Below are 20,652 nucleotides of genomic sequence, written 5' to 3'. Positions count from 1 at the left end.
AAATAACACAAAATCACCCATTTCCTATTCATAATTCTATTTTAAATGAAACCCACCCCAGACTCTACAACTATACAACTTACATAATGTTCTACCATGTTCTCTTTCAGATTGTGCCACAAGCACCTGATTTTATGTTACCAGGACAGTGCCCTGACCGCCCTGCAGAGGTAAGATTGCCATTTATAAGCACATTACTGATATCTATTGTATCACTGCATTTGTTATATTCACAATTGCACCAGGAGGTTCTTTCATATCTTCTTATCTACTATCCACAATGTTTTACTAAAAATTGATCTTTGCTTATAACATAATGGTGGCCTGATGGACTTCTCATGTCATTATTCTGCTCATTCTGCTGCATTATTTTTGAGCTGAAACCTGGAGTGGATCCTTCAGGTAACGTATAATAGAAAGATATTCCAGATATCTTCTGTGTCTAGGATCTATTTCTTATTTTGGCTTCCTAATACGGATTTATAATACTGAGTAGAAAGTTATGTCACTGGCCTCATAGACCAGGAGTTCCTTCATACATGGTTCAGCTGTTCATAATAGAAGTTGAATTGGAAAATATTCAGAAAATATTCAGACCATACCAAGAGGTTTGTTAGTTTTACACAGTTCTTATATAGATCTAGATGACAAATTATTGAAAAATATCTGATCAGAAGCTTCTATAGATATTAATAACACTCAGTAATTCTCTCATTACAGGATCCTCCAAGAGTCACCGCACAGTTAGGAGATTATTATGAGGTATCTATCTATCTATCTATCTATCTATCTATCTATCTGTCTGTCTGTCTATCTATCTATCTATCTATCTATCTATCTATCTATCTATCTATCTATCTATTTGTCTAAAATATATCTATTACATTTGTGGCTTCCTTCTCACTCTCCAACATAAAGCCCCAGCTTCCTCTTCCTAATAGATATCTTTTCTGATGGTTGTGTTCTCTCTCTTCACTATAGGAGGATACAGTGGGACCGCTCTCCCCTACTGCAGGATTCAAGGACCAGGATGATGTCTCAGAGGTTTGTTAAATGGACTGAGCTGCAATACAGGACTGGGGCTATGTTCATTTTGTTGTGTTTCTCATTGGAGGCTGGTACCTCCAAAAAGACAGATCTGCTTAGATTTTCACTTATATTTCTCTTCAATTCCCAAAATCGTTAGAATCAAAGCTATACTGCACATACCTAATGCTGGATAATGAATTGAATATAAAATACATGACGTATGCAACTCTATAGGCATCTAGTTCATAAAACCAGTCACCAGTCCACTCTCTTCATGGACATAACAGAATAGAACATGTTTCCATGTGTTTAGTCCCCCTACTTTATTATATAGACAGTATCCCTTACCACAATAATATTATAATAACATAACTCTAACCATCACTCCCTCCATTGTCTTTTTACTCTCAGAGTTCTGAAGAATCTTCTGACACAGACGCGAGTCTACCACCAAGTCCGTTTGATGTGGTAATATAATCTTTTATTTCTCATTATCCCCTTTACACTTCTTGATGTCTGTACGTTTAGGCTCATGAAACTCTATGGGGGGATTCATGATTGCTCCTGCGCTATGAAAATAATATTTTGCACCGAAAAAAGTCTGAAATGCCTTTCGACACATTCATGAAGGCCATTAGTCAATTTTTTTGGCTGTTTTTCAACTTGTCCGACAAAGGGCCCGCGGCCTTGGGAAAGGGCGTGGCTTTGGAGAAAGGGGGCTTGTTGAAATTACACAATTCTCATATAGATATAGATGACAAATAATCAAGGAATATCTGATCAGAAGCTTCTATAGATTATAATAACACTCACTAATGCTTTCATTACAGGATCCTCCAAGAGTCACTGCACGGCTAGAAGATTATGATGAGGTACCTATCTATATCTCTTATCTATCTATCTATCTATCTATCTATCTATCTATCTATCTATCTATCTATCTATCTATCTATTTATCTATCTATCTATCTATCTATCTATCTATCTATCTATCTATCTATCTATCTAAAACAATCACACGTCAAACAGGTACATATACAGGTGATTAGAACCAGTGTTGCCATCATTACTATGGACAGGATTACGGCACATATCTTATGTTGGATAATGATTTGAATATAAAATACTTGACGTCAGACACATCCTGAGCTTTTGGCTAAATGTAACTCTATAGGAATCTAGTTCATAAAACCAGTCACCAGTCCACTCTTTTCATGGACATAACAGAATAGAACATGTTTCCATGTCTTTAGTCCACCTACTTTATTATATAGACAGTATCCCTTACCACAATAATATTATAATAACATAACTAACCATCACTCCCTCCATTGTCTTTTTATTCGCAGAGTTCTGAAGAATCTTCTGACACAGACTCGAGTCTACCACCAAGTCCATTTTATGTGGTAATATAATCTTTTATTTCCTCTTTATCCACTTTACACTTCTGGGTGTCTGTACTTTTAGGCTCATGAAACTCTATGGGGGTAATTCATGATTGCACCTGCGCTATGAAAATGATATTTTGCACCAAGAAAAGTCTAAAATGCCTTTTGACACATTCATGAAGGCCATTAGTCCATTTTTGTGGCTGTTTTTCAACTTGTCCGGCAAAGGGCCGTGGCCTTGGGAAAGGGCGTGGTTTTGGAGAAAGGGGGCTAGTCGTATGGAAATTAGCCCATGTGCCCAAAAATCAAGGAGGATGCACCAAAAAGAGGCAGACGGTTTAGACCAGATAAAAGCAGGTCTAAAATTAGAACTCAGTCCAAATTAATTATCACAATAATAAATGTGGTGCAGCACAAGACTAGTGGTGACCAGCTGTGCCCTGTCACACCCCGAGACACAATAATGAATCTCCCCTATATGAACAGACCCTAGCAAGAGGTTTGTGGATTTTACATAATTCTCATATAGATCTGGATGACAAATAGTTGAAGAATATCTGATCAGAAGCTTCTATAGATATTAATAAGACTCACTAATGCTCTCATTACAGGATGCTCCAAGAGTCACCGCACAGGAAGAAGATTATGATAAGGTACCTATCTATATCTCTTATCTATCTATATCTCTTATCTATGTATCTATCTATCTATCTATCTATCTATCTATCTATCTATCTATTTGAGAAAATGGGCAGCACTCCAAATTGTGATGAAAATTGTGTAGGTTCTTTATTCCATTCCTTTATTCCGAGGAGCCGAAACGTTGCAGTTTTGTTGCTGATTATGGAATAAAGAACCTACACAATTTTCATCACAATTTGGAGGGCTGCCCATTTTCTCGAATATATTGTTGAGGGACCTACGCCCAGTCCCGGAACGCTTGCACCCACTCTATCCTATGGTCTGTGCTGCTTGGACTTTCCTTTTCTATCTATCTATCTATCTATCTATCTACCTATCTAAAATATACCACACGTCAAACAGGTACATATACAGGTCATTAGAACCAGTGTTGCCATCTTCACTATGGACAGGATTACGGCACATATCTTATGTTGGATAATGAACTGAATATAAAATACTTGACGTCGGACACATCCTGAGCTTTTGGCTAAATGCAACTCTATTCATAAAACCAGTCATAACAGAATAGAATATGTTTCCATGTCTTTAGTCCACCTACTTTATTATATAGACAGTATCCCTTACCACAATAATATTATAATAACATAACTCTAACCATCACTCCCTCCATTGTCTTTTTACTCTCAGAGTTCTGAAGAATCTTCTACCTCAGACGCGAGTCTACCAATAAGTCCATTTATTGCGGTAATATAATCTTTTTTTTCTCCTTTACACTTCTGTGTCTGTACTTTTAGGCTTTGTGTTTAATTGGTTGATTTTGTCTCAACAGACCCCCTACAACTCACCAGACCTATCTTATCCAGGAGAAACACCAACTGATATAGAGTCACCTATGAATATATTTCAGGTTTGCTCTTCCTTTCCTTACATATATTACTGTACAAGTGAAAAATCCCAATTTACACACATATATTTATAATTGAAAGTAGTTTATGGATTCTGTCCCATATCTGTAATTTCAAGGCCCCATGCAGGCCAATGTTGTTACCCTCCCCCAATCCCATTGCTTTACAGGTTATTATAGTTTACTATCATGCAAACATATGATAGTGGAAGATTAGTCAGTGATAACGGTACTGATCAGACTCAGACAGTAACTAGCTACTTACATGCAATGTTCTGGTCCTTGATTTCTAGAACTTCATGATGACTCCACCCTTTCCACACTGTGCCCCTAAAAATACCACAGGGGTATAACACTGGGCTCCTAAATGATATAGACTCATAATAAAACAACTGACCATCCAGTGTCCCCAAACTAGATAAATGATAATAATTATTGTGCCTTAAATATATGATATAGAATCCCTTGATTAAAGACATATATTGTGGCTACTAAGTATCCCCACTTCATTCATTTTAATACAGTGGGTTAATTAACTATTGAACATGTGGTCAATTTTCTACATAACTATATATATTTTTAAATAAATCATTTATTGTTTATTCACAAATTAAAACATTTCATCAAAACATTTTTTACATTCTTTTGCTCTATGAGAACTTAATGACATTTAGAAGATTTCAAATTAAGTATTTTCCTTTTTCTCCCCCCACCCTCATCCTCTCATGAATGTATAATAAATAAATAAATATATAGCACACATGAAAATAATTCACAAAGCATACATTTCCCCCTCATAAAGCTATAAAATTGGACATTCATCCTCATTAGGTTGCTATAAATGCACAAAAGTGAGAGCACACGTCCTTCGCGCCCTTTGGACATGCCCCAAAATCCAGAACTTCTAGACAGAAATTGATATTTTTGTCACAACATATAAACCACTCACCTACCAATAACTCCCAGTTGGGCCGTTTTTGGCATCCTCCCACATGAAAATGGTTGTTTTGTTACATGGATCTAGAAGGTTTCTGGGGGTACAGCGTGGGGTTAGACCGCATGGTAGGCCCGTTTGTTGAACCTCCATTTGAGGATTTGTGAGTGTCATCGTTAGGGTGGTCCCCAAAAAAGAGCTGAACAAGTTTCAGCTTATTCATCACCTCTCTTATTCGATGAGCTCGTCGGTAAACGACGAGATCCTGGAGCAGTTGTGTTCTGTTTTCTATACGCTATTTGATTCGGTGCATCGCTACGGTACGGCTGCCCTTATGACTAAATTTGACGTGGAAGCAGTGTTTTATCTGTTGCCAGTTCACCGGATAGTTTTGTTTTTCTGGGTTGTAAGTGGGAGGGGCAATATTTTGTGGATCTTTGTTTCCCGGTGGGTTGCTCCATATCTTGTTCATACTTTTAGATGTTTAGTAGGTCTCTGGAATGGGTCATCCGGAAGGAGGAGTTGGATGACTCAGTTTTACATTAAGCTATGTGGGCCTGTTTGCAGTTGTTGCACACCATGGAACTGGTTGCAGGAAGTTTTGGGATCCCCTTAGCCCGGGAGAAGACGGAGGGTCTGTGCAATTATTACGTTTTTTGGGTATGATGATCGTTTCCAACAGAATAAAGTGAAGGCTGCCAGACAACAAGCTACAGGAGATGCGCGTGGTGTTCTGTGGGGCAGGAAGGTCTCACAAGATGTAGCTGCGGGATTTGCAGTCCCTCCTAGGGAGGATGATTGGCTTGCAGGGTGATGCCCAGGGGTTGTGTATTTTGCAGGCATCTAGCAAGGGCAGTGTTAGTGTTGTGCAGTGGTCTCAGGAGTTTATGTCCAACTTAGTGTTACTTGAGTTGCTCTCGGTTGTGGTGGCTACAGAAATATGGGGTGACAGGCTGCGGGACATAAGTGCTCACTTTAATTGCGATAACTTGGATGTAATACAAGTAGCCATTAATAAACAGTTGGCTAGTCCCCTCCTGTTGTCTTGCAACAGTTATTGTTGCCTTCCAATGGAGGCAGTTTTAGGAGCTGTCGCCAAGAGTGGCCGAATGTCAGGTGACTAGTGCTCTGTGAGGGCTCCTGAGTGCACCCGTGGCATTATGGGTACTAATGGCAGTCTATGTGATGCCCTGTGTCCTGGCAGGCATCACTGTTATTTTCCCCAACTCTGCATTTTGAAAAGGAAAACTTCTTCTGAGGAGCTCAGATAGGAGGCTGCTATGGGGTCAGTTAGGAAATTAAGTGTTTTATAAAAAGAAATTGTGCAATCCCCTGTGGGACAGGAAAGCGTTATTTAGGGGTTTTTTTCAATTAAGTGCTTAAGGGTAACTTTAAGCTTTTAAATACTGAGGTCATAGCATGTGCCTCCACCATAATGTATGAAATCAGTTTAAAAATTAGAATCAGCCACCATTTTCCTTTAACACACATATTAATGAATAAATAAAATCATAAACATTTTTGGTATCCTATAATCCCTAAATGCCTGACTACTGCAATCAGATCTGCAATTTCTCTTCTGGTTAAAAAACTATCAACATAGAAAGTTGCAACAACAACCAGAAACATTCCCTGTGATGCACAGCTATGTGATGTGTTTCCCATGGTGCTGAACACAGCGCTGAGAGTGCTGGATGCAACCACTATGAATCTTCATCTCATCTCTGGAGAATCTTTTGAACCACATATATTGCCAATCTAATAGTGGAAATCAATTTTGGAGACATTTTTGGTGTTCTTTGATATACTACATAACCAACTCTGCCTTTGATTCCAAAGAGCAATCTATTCGACATAACCTAAGTTTCCTTAAAGATAGGCTCTATCACCCATTACTTAGTGTTTCAGATGAGGGGCTTTGACTCATCCTGTAGTATGACAATGTGTCCCTTAAAAGAGTTCAGGTTCTTAACATTAAATTCTTGAATTTTGTCTCAGCAGCGCCCTGGATCACCAACAGAGGGAATCCGGCCCGGACAGATACCAGATAACATTGCTCAGGTTTGATCCCCGTTTCCTTTTCCATCTATGTCTTATATAGCGTGGATAGGAAATGTATTGGCCACAGCCTCAAAGTATATATCCAGCAAGTCCCCTGTAGTATATAGCCTGCCAGCCCCTTGTAGTAAATAGCCTTACCCCAGTAGTATATAACCTGCCAGCTTCTGTAGTATATAGCCTACCAGCCCCTTAGTATATAGCCTGTCAGCCCCTGTAGTATATAGCCTGCCAGCCCCTTGTAGTGTATAGCCTTCCAACCCCCTGTAGTACATAGCCTGCCAGACCCTGTAGTATACAGCCTGCCAGCCCCTGTATTAAATAGCCTGCCAGCCCCCTGTAGTATATAGCCTGCCAGCCCCGTGTAGTATATAGCCTGCCAGCCCCCTGTAGTATATAGCTATCCAGCCCCCAGTAGTATATAGCCAGCTAGCGAATCTAATAGTGGGAATCAATTTTGGAGACAATTCTGGTGTTTTATGATATACTACATGACCACCTCTGCCTTTAATTCCAAAAGAGTTTAGGTTCTTCACATTAAATTCTTGAATTTTGTCTCAGCAGAGCCCTGATTCCACAACAGATGTAATCCTGCCTGGACAGATACCGGATAACATTGCTCAGGTATGATCCCCGTTTCCTTTTCCATCTATGTCTTATATACCGTATATACTTGAGTATAAGCCGACCTGAGTATGAGCCAGGGCCCCTTGTTTTACCACCAAAAACTGGGAAAACCTATTGACTCGAGTATATCCCCGGAATGGGAAATGCATTGGCCACAGCCTCCCAGTATATAGCAAGCATGTCACCTGTAGTATATAGCCTGCCAGCCCCCTGTAGCAAATAGCCAACCCCCAGCAGTATATATCCTGTCAGCCCCCTCAAGTAAATAGCCAGCACCCAGTAGTATATAGCTTTCCAGCCGCCTGTAGTGTATAGCCTATCAGCGCCTGTAGTATATAGCCTGCCAGCCACCTGTAGTATATAGCCTGCCAGCCCCCTGTAGTGTATAGCCTGCCAGCCACCTGTAGTATATAGCCTGCCAGCCCCCTGTAGTATATAGCCTGCCAGCCCCCTGTAGTATATAGCTAGCGAGCCCCCAGTAGTATATAGCCAGCCAGCCCACAGTATTATATAGCCAGCCAGCCCCCAGTAATGTATAGCCTGCCAGCCCTCAGCAGTATATAGCCAGCACCCAGTAGTATACATTAAGCCAGCCCCCTTAAGTATTCAGCCAGCCAGCCCCCCTAAGTATACAGCCAGCCAGCCAGTCCCAGAAAGTATACAGCCAGCAAGCCCCCTTTAGTATATAGCCAGCCTGTATAAAAAAAATACTTTTCTCGGGGTCTTCTCCTGTCTTCTTTTCGCCAGAGACGCGTCCATGTGATCTTCCGGCCGGTGCATACTATGACTGGCAGATCACATGGCCGCAGCTCTGCTGGCTGTTGCAGCGGAAAAAAAAGACAAAAGAGGACCCACATTGAGCATCGGGAAGCCACAACGAGCATCGGGAACGCCGGAAGGTGAGTATGTAAGTTTATTTTTTTAATGACTCGTGTATAAGCGGAGGTGAGATTTTTCTGCAGATTTTTTGTGCTTAAAAACTCTGCTTATACACCAATATATACAGTAAATATATATGTTACTTTTGTACGATTCTAACATTCATATATGGGATTGAATCAAGAATCATTGGAAGGCTTTTATTATTCACAGACAACAATGATCTGTGTATATTGGTATCTACAAAGAATAGGTTCAGCAGCCTTGCCACAAGAAGCCCTGCATAGTGGCCCTCGCTATTCCACACAGTATACAGAGCCACATGGAGAGGCCACACTGCACAGTATACAACTGATTGGTGCAAGGCCAACAATGTGATGCCCCAATATGTATAATGTCACAGATTTCCTATAACATTTTCTATGTTCTCTTTTCAGATGCCACCACTATATTCTAGGATGTACCCTGGATTTGTCCTTCCACAGGTCAGTTTCTTCTTATACTGCTACCATGTAAAGTAATAATAATAGGATATATTTCTGTAATCTGTGTATCTTCTGCTTGCTGTTGTATTAGGAGTGGTTTATACCCCCGGAATTCCCACCACTAATAAGATCAGCTAATAATATTTCGGAAGACTGGATCAGAGAAAACCGTGAGGTAGGTACCATACAGGTACATATAGGTAACGCAATATAACCTGTAGTGACTGGTATACTTAATGACAGTGAGTAATGGTTATATTATACATTTCACACAACACTGGAGTCAGCAGTTATGTGCTCTAGCTGTACCATGCACATATAGATGCAGAATAAGAGTAGTAGTACTGTGCCCATATATACATGATATGAGTAGTAGTACTGAGTTTAAATATACAGTATAAGGCTACATGCACACTGCCGTGAGCCCGTCGCGCCTTAGCAGGGTGGGCACACGGCAGCGGGGGGAGAGAAGGAGGAGGTGAGCGAAGCTCACCCCCGCCCCTCTCCATAGTGATGTATGGCCACGGCGCCGTAAGACATGTCCTATCTTTTCCCGGGCTACGGAGCGGTACGATGCTGCACGTGTGCTGCACCGTACTGCTCCCGTAGGGTGCCGCGAGCCCATAGAAGTGTATGGGGGGCGTATATTGGCCGCATATACGTCGGCCGTATATACATCCCCCATACTGTAGTGTGAATGCAGCCTTAGAGTAGAAATACTGCGCAATATATACATAATAAGAGTACTGGTGTGCCACCTATAGCCACATCTCCTGCTCCATGAAGCCAGTAATCACAGTCCCTACCTCAGTAGCCAGTAAACATGGAGCCGGACCCCAGTAGCCTGCAGTGACAGAGCCTACCCCAAGTAGCCTGCAGTTACAGAGCCTGCCCCCACTAGCTGCTTGTCACAGAGCCTGCCCCTATAGCTGCTAGTCACAGATCCTGCCCCCAGCAGCCTGCAGTCACAGATCCTGCCCCCAGTAGCCTGCAGTCACAGAGCTTACCCCCAGTAGCCTGCAGTTACAGAGCCTGCCCCCACTAGCTGCTTGTCACAGAGCCTGCCCCCAGTAGCTGCTAGTCACAGATCCTGCCCCCAGTAGCCTGCAGTCACAGATCCTGCCCCCGGAAGCCTGCAGTCACAGAGCCTACCCCCAGGAGCCTGCAGTCACAGAGCCTGCCCCCAGTAGCCTGCAGTCAGAGCTTAACCCCAGTAGCTGCTAGTCACAGAGCCTGCCCCCAGTAGCTGCTAGTCACAGAGCCTGCCCCCAGTATCTACTTGTCACAGATCCTGCCCCCAGTAGCTGCTAGTCACAGAGCCTGCCCCCAGTAGCTGCTAGTCATAGAGCCTGCCCACAGTAGCCTGCAGTCACAGAGCCTGCCCCCAGTAACCTACAGTCACAGAGCCTGCCCTTAGTAGCCTGCAGTCACAGAGCCTGCCCCCAGTAGCTGCTAGTCACAGAGCCTGTAGCTGCTAGTCACAGAGCCTTCTCCTAGTAGCCAGTAGTCATAGAGCCTGCCCTTGTCACTGGTAGTCACTGTGCCTGTCCTCAGTAGCACAAGTGCCTGCCCCCAGTACCCAGTAGTTAATGTGCTTGCCCCAGTAGTCACAGTGTCTCCCACTACTAGCCAGTAGTAAGAGTGCTTGCCCCCCCTTGCCAGTAGTAAGAGTGCTTGCCCCCCCTTGCCAGTAGTAAGAGTAGTTACCCAAGTAGCCAGTAGTCACCGTGCCCCATTCCCCCTTCTGTAAGTCCTGATGTGTAAGACTATATACCGTAGTTCCATACTCTTACAGTTTTCCTGACTGTATGTATATGCACCCTGACCTGCAATGTGATAATGGCATGTAAACACCATAGTAATATATAACACTTTATCCATTACAGGCCTACAGAGGATTTAATAACAGCCAAGCAGTTGTGCCCCATATCCCAAGTAACCGGATGGACACGCCTGATGACATTACATGCACAAACACGTGCACATGTACAATATCCTCAAAAACCCTCCGGCGCGCCTCCAGGGCAGTGAGATCCCTAGTCCTAAGAATTGTAAGAAGAATTAGGGGGGCCTTCCATTGCACCCGCAATTGACAATGCAGGTACAGTATATTTCTTATGTTTCTACACTAACACACAGTTTTCTAAATATGTCACTTATATAGCGACTCCTGGGTCATAATGTCAATTCTGTACTAAAGTTCTTTGTTGCTTATATTAATATATAGAATAAGAGGGCATGAATATAAGGTATTATGTAGAGTACCAGCTGAGCAAATGTCAGCCCTACAATCAGCAGACTTTATATCACAAAGTATAGCACGCAAGGGCACTCCAGGTGTAACCAAGTGTCCATCTACCATGTTACCCCCCATTTTCGATGCAGAAAGAGGGACACAAGATGCAGTGCCATAGAAAATGTTCATGCTCTAAGCACATCCTTCTGTCTGCTCCTTATACCACCTCCTATTATCCCCATAATACCCAAATCAATGCCCCCCCCACACCGTAAAGTCACCGTACACCTGCTGGCCTGTGGCCATCCCAAACTGCATAACAACCCCCTGTGCACCCCATATATAATACCCCCTAATGTGGCCCAGTAACATATGATACCCTCCAACTTTCATTTTGTTTTGCTTCCTAATTAGAGCTTTGATTTAACCCCTCCCAGATTGTGGTCCCTCTTTCATACTAAGACCCCACATCTCATATTATGTCCTCCGATAACAATTTGGCCCATCTCTCAAACTAAGACCCCTATCTCACATTTTGCCCCCCCTATAACAATGTAGCCCCTCTCTCATACTAAGAGACCCATCTCACATTAAGCCCCATCCAACAATGTGGCCCCTCTCTCATACTAAGAGACCCATCTCACATTAAGCTCCATCTAACAATGTGGCCCCTCTCTCATACTGAGACCCCTATCTCACATTGTGCTCCCCTATAACAATGCTGCCCCTCTCTCGTACTAAGACTTCCATCACACATTGTGGCCCCCTCTAACTATGTGGCCCCTCTCTCAGACTGAGACCCCTATCTCACATTGTGCCACCCTCTCTCATACTGAGACCCCTATCTCACATTGTCCCCCCTATTACAATGTGTTTCCTCTCTCATACTAAGACCCCCATCACAAATTGTGCCTCCCTCTAACAATCTGGCCTCTTTCTTAAACTAAGACCCCATCTCACCTTGTGCTCCCTTCTCAAATTGTGGCCCCATTCTCATACTATAGACCCCCATCTCACATTGTGCCCTACCTCACAATCAGTGGCAAGTGGGCCTTTTTTTAGGTACAGGGCGTTAGTCAGATGAGATAGGCCACTTCCTCAGTGTCATGGTGTAAGTAGTACACTTAACCCACCGTAATATCAAAATTCTTAATATGCTGTGAATGCAAATCCCCTGATTAGCCAATATTTCTTGGCGAAAAATGCCATGTCGGGTTTGTTTGCTTAAATGCTTAAAGCAAACTTGTTACCAGGAATGTCATTTTTAGCGAGTGACAGGTTGTAATAGCCTATTCTATGCTGATTTTAAAATTGCCTGATCTCTGAATCATTGCAGAGGTAAAGGTTTTATTCACATTTCCTGGCTCCCTGCCAGCATCAGGTGGTGAGTCCCTGGGAAGGGGCAGCTGCCGCTTGTTTGTCCCTGTGTCTCCTCATGCATTCTTCCTCTCCTCCACACCAGCAACCTCCCCCTCATGCCTGCTCAATCCACATGACAGGGAGAGGGGCTGGATGAGTGAGGAGAAGACTGGAGCAGGCACACAGGCTATAGCTGCCCCTCCCCTGTGACTCACCACATGCTGCTGGCCGGAAGCCAGGTAATGTGCATTAAACTGAAATTATTCAGAATGCTGACAAAGGCATTTTTAAGATCAGCATAGCATAGGCTACAGGAACCTGTCTCCAGTTAAATATTCCTGGTGGCAGGTTCACTACTTTAAGATGGAATTTATGATTAGGCAGGACCCAGATTAGGGATCAGGGTGGCAGTAGATTAGGGCTGCCGCACTGAAGGTAGTATAAGGGTAAGTTAGGTTACCATAGGGCCATAATAGAGACTAGTCAGGTCCCTCAATTATATCCACGTTTCTCTATCCCATTTATGTTTACAAAAGTTGAGACACAAGAATAAGAAAGGAAAGCTGGTCCACCGGCTACCCACCGTATATACAGCCACACAAAGCCTTTCCTTCACCCTACTGCATTGGATAACCGATTGAAAGCTATACATGCATCTGAGCGGTAAGTTCCCATTGGGTCCTGGTTATATTCTTTTTTTCAGTTTAAAATGCTCAAGAAGTATAATGAGTAAAAAAATCTTCCATCATAATCCATTATGATAAACACATACTCATAGATCCAGGCTGTGTGACTGTGGTAATTGTCTTATATTTGTTATCCATGGCCATCTTTCTCCTAAAAGAAACGTTTCAAATTATGCTAATGAACCTGAGGCGCTCTTGCTCGTTAGCATAATTTTAAAAGTTGATATGAGAAGGAAGTAGGCCATGGATAAGAAATATAAGAAGATCGCCAGAGTCACGGTGCCTGGATCTATGAGTAAGTGTCACTGTCTGTTTAAAATATATCTATTACATTTGTGGCTTCCTTCTCATTCTCCAACATAAAACCTCAGCTTCCTCTTCCTAATAGATATCTTTTCTGATGGTTGTGTTCTCTCTCTTCACTATAGGAGGATACAGTGAGACCGCTCTCCCCTACTGCAGGATTCAAGGACCAGGATGATGAGGTTTGTTAAATGGACTGAGCTGTAATACATGACTGGGGCTATGACTGTTTTGTTGTGTTTCTCATTGGATAACATTCAGGGCTGGTACCTCCAAAAAGACAGATCTGCTTAGATTTTCACTTATATTTCCCTTCAATTCCCCAAATTTTTGGAACCAAAAGTACAACTCTTCATATACTATGGGAATCTCTCTTTTGTGGCAAGTAACCTCTGATACTATCGACATCATATTAGATTGAATATAAAATACATGACGTATTCATATAACCAGTCACCAGTCCACTCTCTTCATGGACATAACAGAATAGAACATGTTTCCAAGTCTTTTGTCCACCTACTTTATTATATAGACAGTATCCCTTACCACAATAATATTATAATAACATAACTAACCATCACTCCCTCCATTGTCTTTATATTCTCAGAGTTCTGAAGAATCTTCTACCTCAGACGCGAGTCTACCAATAAGTCCATTTATTGCGGTAATATAATCTTTTTTTTCTCCTTTACACTTCTGGGTGTCTGTACTTTTAGGCTTTGTGTTTAATTGGTTGATTTTGTCTCAACAGACCCCCTACAACTCACCAGACCTATCTTATCCAGGAGAAACACCACCTGATAGAGAGTCACCTATGAATATATTTCAGGTTTGCTCTTCCTTTCCTTACATATATTACTGTATAAGTGAAAAATCCTAATGTACACACATATATTTATAAAGTAGTTTATGGATTCTGTCCCATATCTGAATTTCATGGCCCCATGCAGGCCGATGTTGTGCCCCCCCCCCCCAATCCCATTGCTTTACAGTTTATTACAGTTTACTATCATGCAAACATATGATACTGGAAGATTAGTAAGTGATTACAATACTGATCAGACTCAGACAGTAACTAGCTACTTACATCTCCTGACAATGACTTATTGGGGCAGATTTACTTACCCGGTCCATTCGAGATCCAGCGGCGCGTTCTCTGCGGTGGATTCGGGTCCGGCCGGGATTCACTAAGGTAGTTCCTCCGACGTCCACCAGGTGGCGCTGCTGCGCTGAAGTCCGCCTAAATGCACTCAAGTTCACCGGCCTATTCCTAGTGCAGGTAAGTTCAAGTTTAGCAACACATTTTTTTTTTAAAATGGGGCGGTTTTTCCGAATCCGTCGGGTTTTCGTTCGGCCACTGCCCCCCGATTTCCGTCGCGTGCATGCCAGCGCCGATGCGCCACAATCCGATCGCGTGCACCAAAATCCCGGGGCAATTCAGGGGAAATCGGCGCAAATCGGAAATATTCAAGTAACACGTCGGGAAAACGTGAATCGGGCCCTTAGTAAATGACCCCAATTATCTTTTGTATTCATTTCCAGGGGCGTAACTTGAGCGGGTGCAGAGGTTGCGGTCCCACCAGGCCCCAAAAGGTTTAGGGGGCCCTTATGGTGTCACTTTCTCATATGAGAAGACTATTACTATAAACCCTACATTATAGTCGGGGGCCTGGCACAGACTTTGCACTGGGGCTTCATAAACATATATATATATATAATTCCACACAGTATACAGAGCCAGAAGGAGAGGCCACACTGCACAGTATACAACTGATTGGTGCAAGGACAACAATGTGATGCCCCAATATGTATAATGTCAGAGATTTCCTATAACATTTTCTATGTTCTCTTTTCAGATGCCACCAATATATTCTAGGATGTACCCTGGATTTGTCCTTCCACAGGTCAGTTTCTTCTTATACTGCTACCATGTAAAGTAATAATAATAGGATATATTTCTGTAATCTGTGTATCTTCTGCTTGTTGTTGTATTAGGAGTGGTTTATACCCCCGGAGTTCCCACCACTAATAAGATCAGCTAATAATATTTCGGAAGACTGGATCAGAGAAAACCGTGAGGTAGGTACCATACAGGTACATATAGGCACCGCAATATAACCTGTAGTGACTGGTATACTTAATGACAGTGAGTAATGGTTATATTATACATTTCACACAACACAGCACATATAGATGCAGAATAAGAGTAGTAGTACTGTGCCCATATATACATGATATGAGTAGTAGTACTGAGTTTAAATATACAGTATAAGGCTACATTCACACGAACGTATGGGGGATATATATACGTCCCCTTACACTTCAATGGACTTGCGGCGCACATAGGACAAGTCCTATCTTTCTAGGGAATACGGCGCCGTGGGCTGTGTATTCCTATGGAGAGGGGCGAGGGTGAGCAGCTCTCTTCCCTTCGTCCTCTCCCCCGGGGCCGACATATGCCCGCCGTACCGTATGATTTCTCCTGTCCTGTATTGTCCATATATGCGGGTCGTTTTTCATCCGTATGTGCACGTATCTTTACTGTGTCTGTATAAAATGACAAATAATGACAAATGATGACAAAAGCTTGCCCAACCCCAAATTTAGTCACCTGACCGGCACAGACTCCATTTTCTCTTTTTTGAGAGCGAGGTTAGACTCCATTGCTGCTTCTTGCTGTGGTTTCTAATGTCACCTCTCGCGATGTCGTACCATCCTGTAGATGATCTGCTCCTGTACTGGGCCCTTGTGATAGGAGCTGCAGAGGACTAGGCGGTTTTGGGTTCATTCCATTTTCTCTGAGCGGCCTAGGAGGGGTCATTTCAGTAACTTGTACGATGATCTGCGGCAGCATCCGGACAAGTTTCACTATGTTCGGATGACTGTCACCGCGTTTGACCGTCTTTTGGAGTAACTGCAATCGGGGCTCCGATAACACGATACCAACATGAGGTGGTCCGTCACACCTGAGGAATGGCTCATGGTGACACTGCGGTAGGCTTTTTGCTAGTATATACATTTTATAATTTCAAGTTATAATGTTTCTTTAAATAATTTTTTTTTCCATTATCTTTTTTAGGTTTCTTGCCACTGGTAACTCGTTTGCTTTGATACGACCTGGGAGCGAATGAGAGCTATCCCCCTGGACAACATTCTCCAAAGACGACCCGGAGCAGCTGGACTGTTTGTTCATCAGGGTGCAGTTCCCTGGCAGATGGATGCTATCAGTGGACATGGGGGTTTTGGACTATTAGATTAGTTTTTTATTATTTTTTACCTTTTTTGTTTTGGTAGTTAGTGTAGGGGCTCGCAAGAGATGGGGCCCCTTGACGCGGGTTGTGAGCTTAATACTTCTTTGACCCCTTTTTAATTTGTTGATTCTGCGCAACAAAATAAAAAGGAGTCAAAGGAGTTAACCAAGACCTCATCATTTGGTGAAAACTTTAAATAAATGTATTTTAAAAATGTGTGTATCGTGTTTTGTCGGGTGTGGGGGTGGAGAATGAGGGATTATTTCAATGTACACACAAGGGTGTGCAGGTTGTGTATCCTTGCAGTATGATTGCTCAATGACACGGGCGGCACAGACTGGTGGGGTTGCAACTCACTGCATTATACATATATATTATGCAGGGACAATTCCCCTGTTCCCCAATCAGACTTGCCAGAATTGCATAGTTGAATAATCCCGGCCCGGTTCATAGTCTGGTAAGGGGAATGTCTCTGCAATATATTTCTGTATGACAAAGGAACTCGCTACCACCGAACTGTGCACAACCAGTAGTATTGCACCACTGCTCCGGAATGGCTAAACACAGTTCTGTAAAGCTATATGTTTTGTCTGTTCTATAATGGGGTTTTCCCCTCAATCCAAGTTCGACCCAATCCACAGTATGACGCCTAACTTGATGAACGTTGGCGGTGTCAGTGCTTAGATTCCTACAGATAATGCAAAGAATGGGTCTAATTGGGTATAGAGGTACTTCAGACCCGTTCAGAACCATTTCTCGCATGTTCTGTAGGCGTCTCATCAAGTTAGGCCCATTACTGTGCATTGGGCTGAACTTGGATTTGGGGGTAAACCCAAGTATAATCAAGGTGTAGATTTCATGTACTTTTCAAATAACTATTTCCAAAATAAAACAAAGTAGACTTTTAATTTTTTTAAACTTTTAATTAACAGAAATTTTAAAACTATATACATAAAGGAAAAAGACTCCCTAGATATTCCCCCTGTGATGGGCCTTCAAAACTGTGGTAGAATCTAGAAGACCGTGGAGGGCTGGGTGGTAGTAGGCCTCCAACACGCCCACGGTGCCGGTCCAGGAATAGACCCACCTAATTTTTGTATTGTTAATCAGTTTTTTTGAAGATTTGCAAAATGGCAAAAATTACACGTACTCTGCGGAGTCTTCCCTCTGGCGCAATTGCTCAAAGACTTCTTTTAAAGCAGAATTCTCGATTGTTGTCTTCCGCTGTGGTGGCCTGCGCTGCCGTCTCTGCAGGGGTGTGGGATATTGTCGTGGCGGTGGTGTTGGAGGAGCAAGAAATCAATCAATTTTTTCATCACCTCTTCCCACTTTTTAACTTTTATCCTGCTCATCCCACAAAATGGGATTCGCCTGAACTATGACAAGTAGCCGCTCCATAGACAGAAATGCCAGGACAGGAAGGTCTGAATCCCCTGATTCTGGTCACCTTGGATACATATATACGGCAGCTTACGGTGCACAACCTAATGCAGCACGTATATAGGCCGTATTTATACGTTCCCATTGAATTCTATTGAGCGTACGGGACCGATCTACGGCAGAAAATAGGACATGCTCTATACTTTTTTACGGCCAGTATAGGTACGGTTCTAACAAAGGCAATATAAATGGTTGGACGTATTGTCCATAGAAATGCATGTGGCCCCATGAAGCCAATAGTCACAGTACCTACCTCAGTAGCCAGTAAACACTGAGCCTGCCTCCGGTAGCCTGCAGTCACAGAGCCTGCCCCCAGTAGCTTCAGCCACACCCTTCTCCCAGTAGCTGCAACACAAAGCCTTCTCCCAGTAGCCAGTAGTCACAGAGCCTGTCTTCAGTAGCATAAGTGCCTGCCAAAAGTGTCCAGTAATACCCCCAGTAGCCATAGAGCCTGTCCTCAGTAGCCAGCAGTCACAATGCCTGTCTGCAGTTGCCACAATGCCTTCCGCAGTAACAAGGTCACGGTTAAAAACCGCTACCTCCTGCCGTTGATTACACAGCTCTTTGACCGTCTGCTCGGTTCCAATGTGTCCTCCAAGCTGGATCGCCGTAGGGCCTACAACCTTGTCCATATCCGCAAGGGAGACTAATGAAAAAACGGCATTCAACATCCGTGATGGACACTTTGAATATATAGTGATGCCATTCAGACTCTGTAATGCCATTGCTGTCTTTCAGGAGTTTGTGAATGACAATTTTAGAGACCTTATCTATACGTGTGTTGAAGTCTACCTGGACGACATCTTGGTGTATTCTGCAGACCTTGAGACCCATTAATGACACGTATGTGAAGTTCTTGGCTGGCTACGGGCTAATCATCTCTAAGCCAAGCTTGAAAAATGTCAGTTTCACCAGCGGAGCCTTCCTTTCCTCGCCAAATTATTTCTGATAGAGGCCTGCAGAGGGATCATGCTAAACTGTCTGCAGTTCTTCAGTGACCAGAAGGTCTACGAGCCATACAAAGGTTCCTGGGTTTTTCTAACTATTATCCGCATTTTTCCACTCCCATCGTGGCACTTACCAAGAAAGGTGCCAATCCCCATGCCTGGCCCTCTGAAGCTGAAGAGGCCTTCTCTAGGTTGAAGTCCGCCTTTGCCTCGCCTCCTGTTTTCACTAGGCTCTCAGACTCTGAGAAACCCTTTTATCTTGAGGTGGATGCATCCTCCGTGGGAGCTGGATCAGTTCTCATCCAAAAAGGTGCCTAAGGGCCGTACTCTCGCTTGCAGTTTCTTTTCCAGGACTTTTTATCCTGCAGAGAGAAATTATTCTATTGATGACAGAGAACTACTAGCCATCAAACTTGCTCTGGGGGAGTGGTGGTATCTATTGAAGGGGGCTCTCCATCCCGTTTGTGTGTACACAGACCACAAGAACATAGTGTATCTCCAGACAGCCCAGCGCCTGAATCCCAGGCAAGCCTGTTGGTCGTTGTTCTTCTCACACTTCAGCCTGTTAATCCACTTCCATCCTGCGGAAAAGAATTTAAAGGCTGATGCCCTGTCCCATGCTTCGGATGTCATTGATGAGGAGCCAGTTCTTCGTCATATCATCTCTCCTGAACAACTTGTTGTTGCAGCTCCGGTGGATCTTCGGCAGCTACCTCCCGGCAAAACGTATATCAGACCTGCTCTACCAGAAGAGAATTCTGATTTGGGGACATTCTTCGCGATTGGGTCGGCACCCAGGGGTGCAATGTTCTGTGGCCCTCATCTCACGCTACTACTGGAGGCCAGACTTGGTCAAAAACTTCAGGTATTTTGTGGGATACTGCTCCTCCTGTGCAGTCCAGCCTCTTGTCTAAAACCGGCTGGACTGTTACTTTCATTACTGGTACCATGGTCTCTCTTGGCTATGAACTTTGTCACTGATCTTTCTCTCTTCTCCTGAAATACTGTCATCTGGGTGGTGACTGACCGGTTTTCCAAAATGTCCCATTTTGTTTCCCTTCCAGGTCTTTTGACTTCTCCACGGCTTGCCAATTTGTTCTTCCAACATATCTTCCGACTTCATGGACTTCCGCAACACATTGGGGGTCATTTACTAAGGGCCCGATTTGCGTTTTCCCGACGTGTTACCCGAATATTTCCGATTTGCGCCGATTTCCCCTGAATTGCCCCTGGATTTTGGCGCACACGATCGGATTGTGGTGCATCGGCAATGGCATGCACACAACGGAAATCGGGGGGTGTGGCTGAACGAAAACCTGACGGATTTGGTAAAACCGCCGCATTTAAAAAAATAAATCTGTCGCGGAACTTGCACTTACCTTCACTCAGCCCAGCAGCGCCACCTGGTGGACGGCGGAGGAGCTACCTTAATGAATCCCGGCCGGACCCGAATCCAGCGCAGAGAACGCGCCGCTGGATCA

General features: G+C 43.4%; 1 protein-coding gene and 1 long non-coding RNA gene across 2 annotated transcripts; both read left to right on the top strand.

The window, feature by feature from the left end:
* The first annotated feature begins 539 nt into the window (after positions 1-539).
* On the top strand, positions 540-13,201 carry LOC140117024 (uncharacterized). The gene is made up of 15 exons (XM_072133457.1): positions 540-608; positions 721-762; positions 982-1,044; positions 1,441-1,497; positions 1,860-1,901; positions 2,379-2,435; positions 3,029-3,070; positions 3,750-3,806; positions 3,892-3,969; positions 6,899-6,961; positions 7,523-7,582; positions 8,902-8,949; positions 9,041-9,124; positions 10,836-11,050; positions 13,081-13,201. The coding sequence occupies exons 1-14, from the start codon at positions 540-542 to the stop codon at positions 11,040-11,042; spliced, it is 969 nt and encodes a 322-aa protein (XP_071989558.1). The 3' UTR covers positions 11,043-11,050; positions 13,081-13,201.
* Positions 13,202-13,659: 458 nt separating this feature from the next.
* Positions 13,660-14,362, top strand: LOC140116449 (uncharacterized). Its single transcript, XR_011852760.1, has 3 exons — positions 13,660-13,715; positions 14,141-14,197; positions 14,285-14,362. It is a non-coding gene; the product is annotated as an uncharacterized lncRNA (long non-coding RNA).
* Positions 14,363-20,652: the final 6,290 nt, after the last annotated feature.

This window comes from Engystomops pustulosus, chromosome 2 (genome assembly GCF_040894005.1).
Source record: "Engystomops pustulosus chromosome 2, aEngPut4.maternal, whole genome shotgun sequence".
Classification (NCBI taxonomy): domain Eukaryota; kingdom Metazoa; phylum Chordata; class Amphibia; order Anura; family Leptodactylidae; genus Engystomops; species Engystomops pustulosus.
Note: the sequence above shows the minus strand (reverse complement) of the source record. Positions and strands in the feature narration are given on the sequence as shown.

What these genes read in the sequence shown, in the direction of transcription:
- LOC140117024 (XM_072133457.1), top strand. Translation starts at nt 540, where the DNA reads ATGGTTCAGCTGTTCATAATAGAAGTTGAATTGGAAAATATTCAGAAA. An exon ending in TACCAGATAACATTGCTCAG is followed by an intron (nt 6,962 to 7,522) that starts GTTTGATCCCCG and finishes TTGTCTCAGCAG; the next exon opens with AGCCCTGATTCCACAACAGA. An exon ending in CTGGATTTGTCCTTCCACAG is followed by an intron (nt 8,950 to 9,040) that starts GTCAGTTTCTTC and finishes CTGTTGTATTAG; the next exon opens with GAGTGGTTTATACCCCCGGA.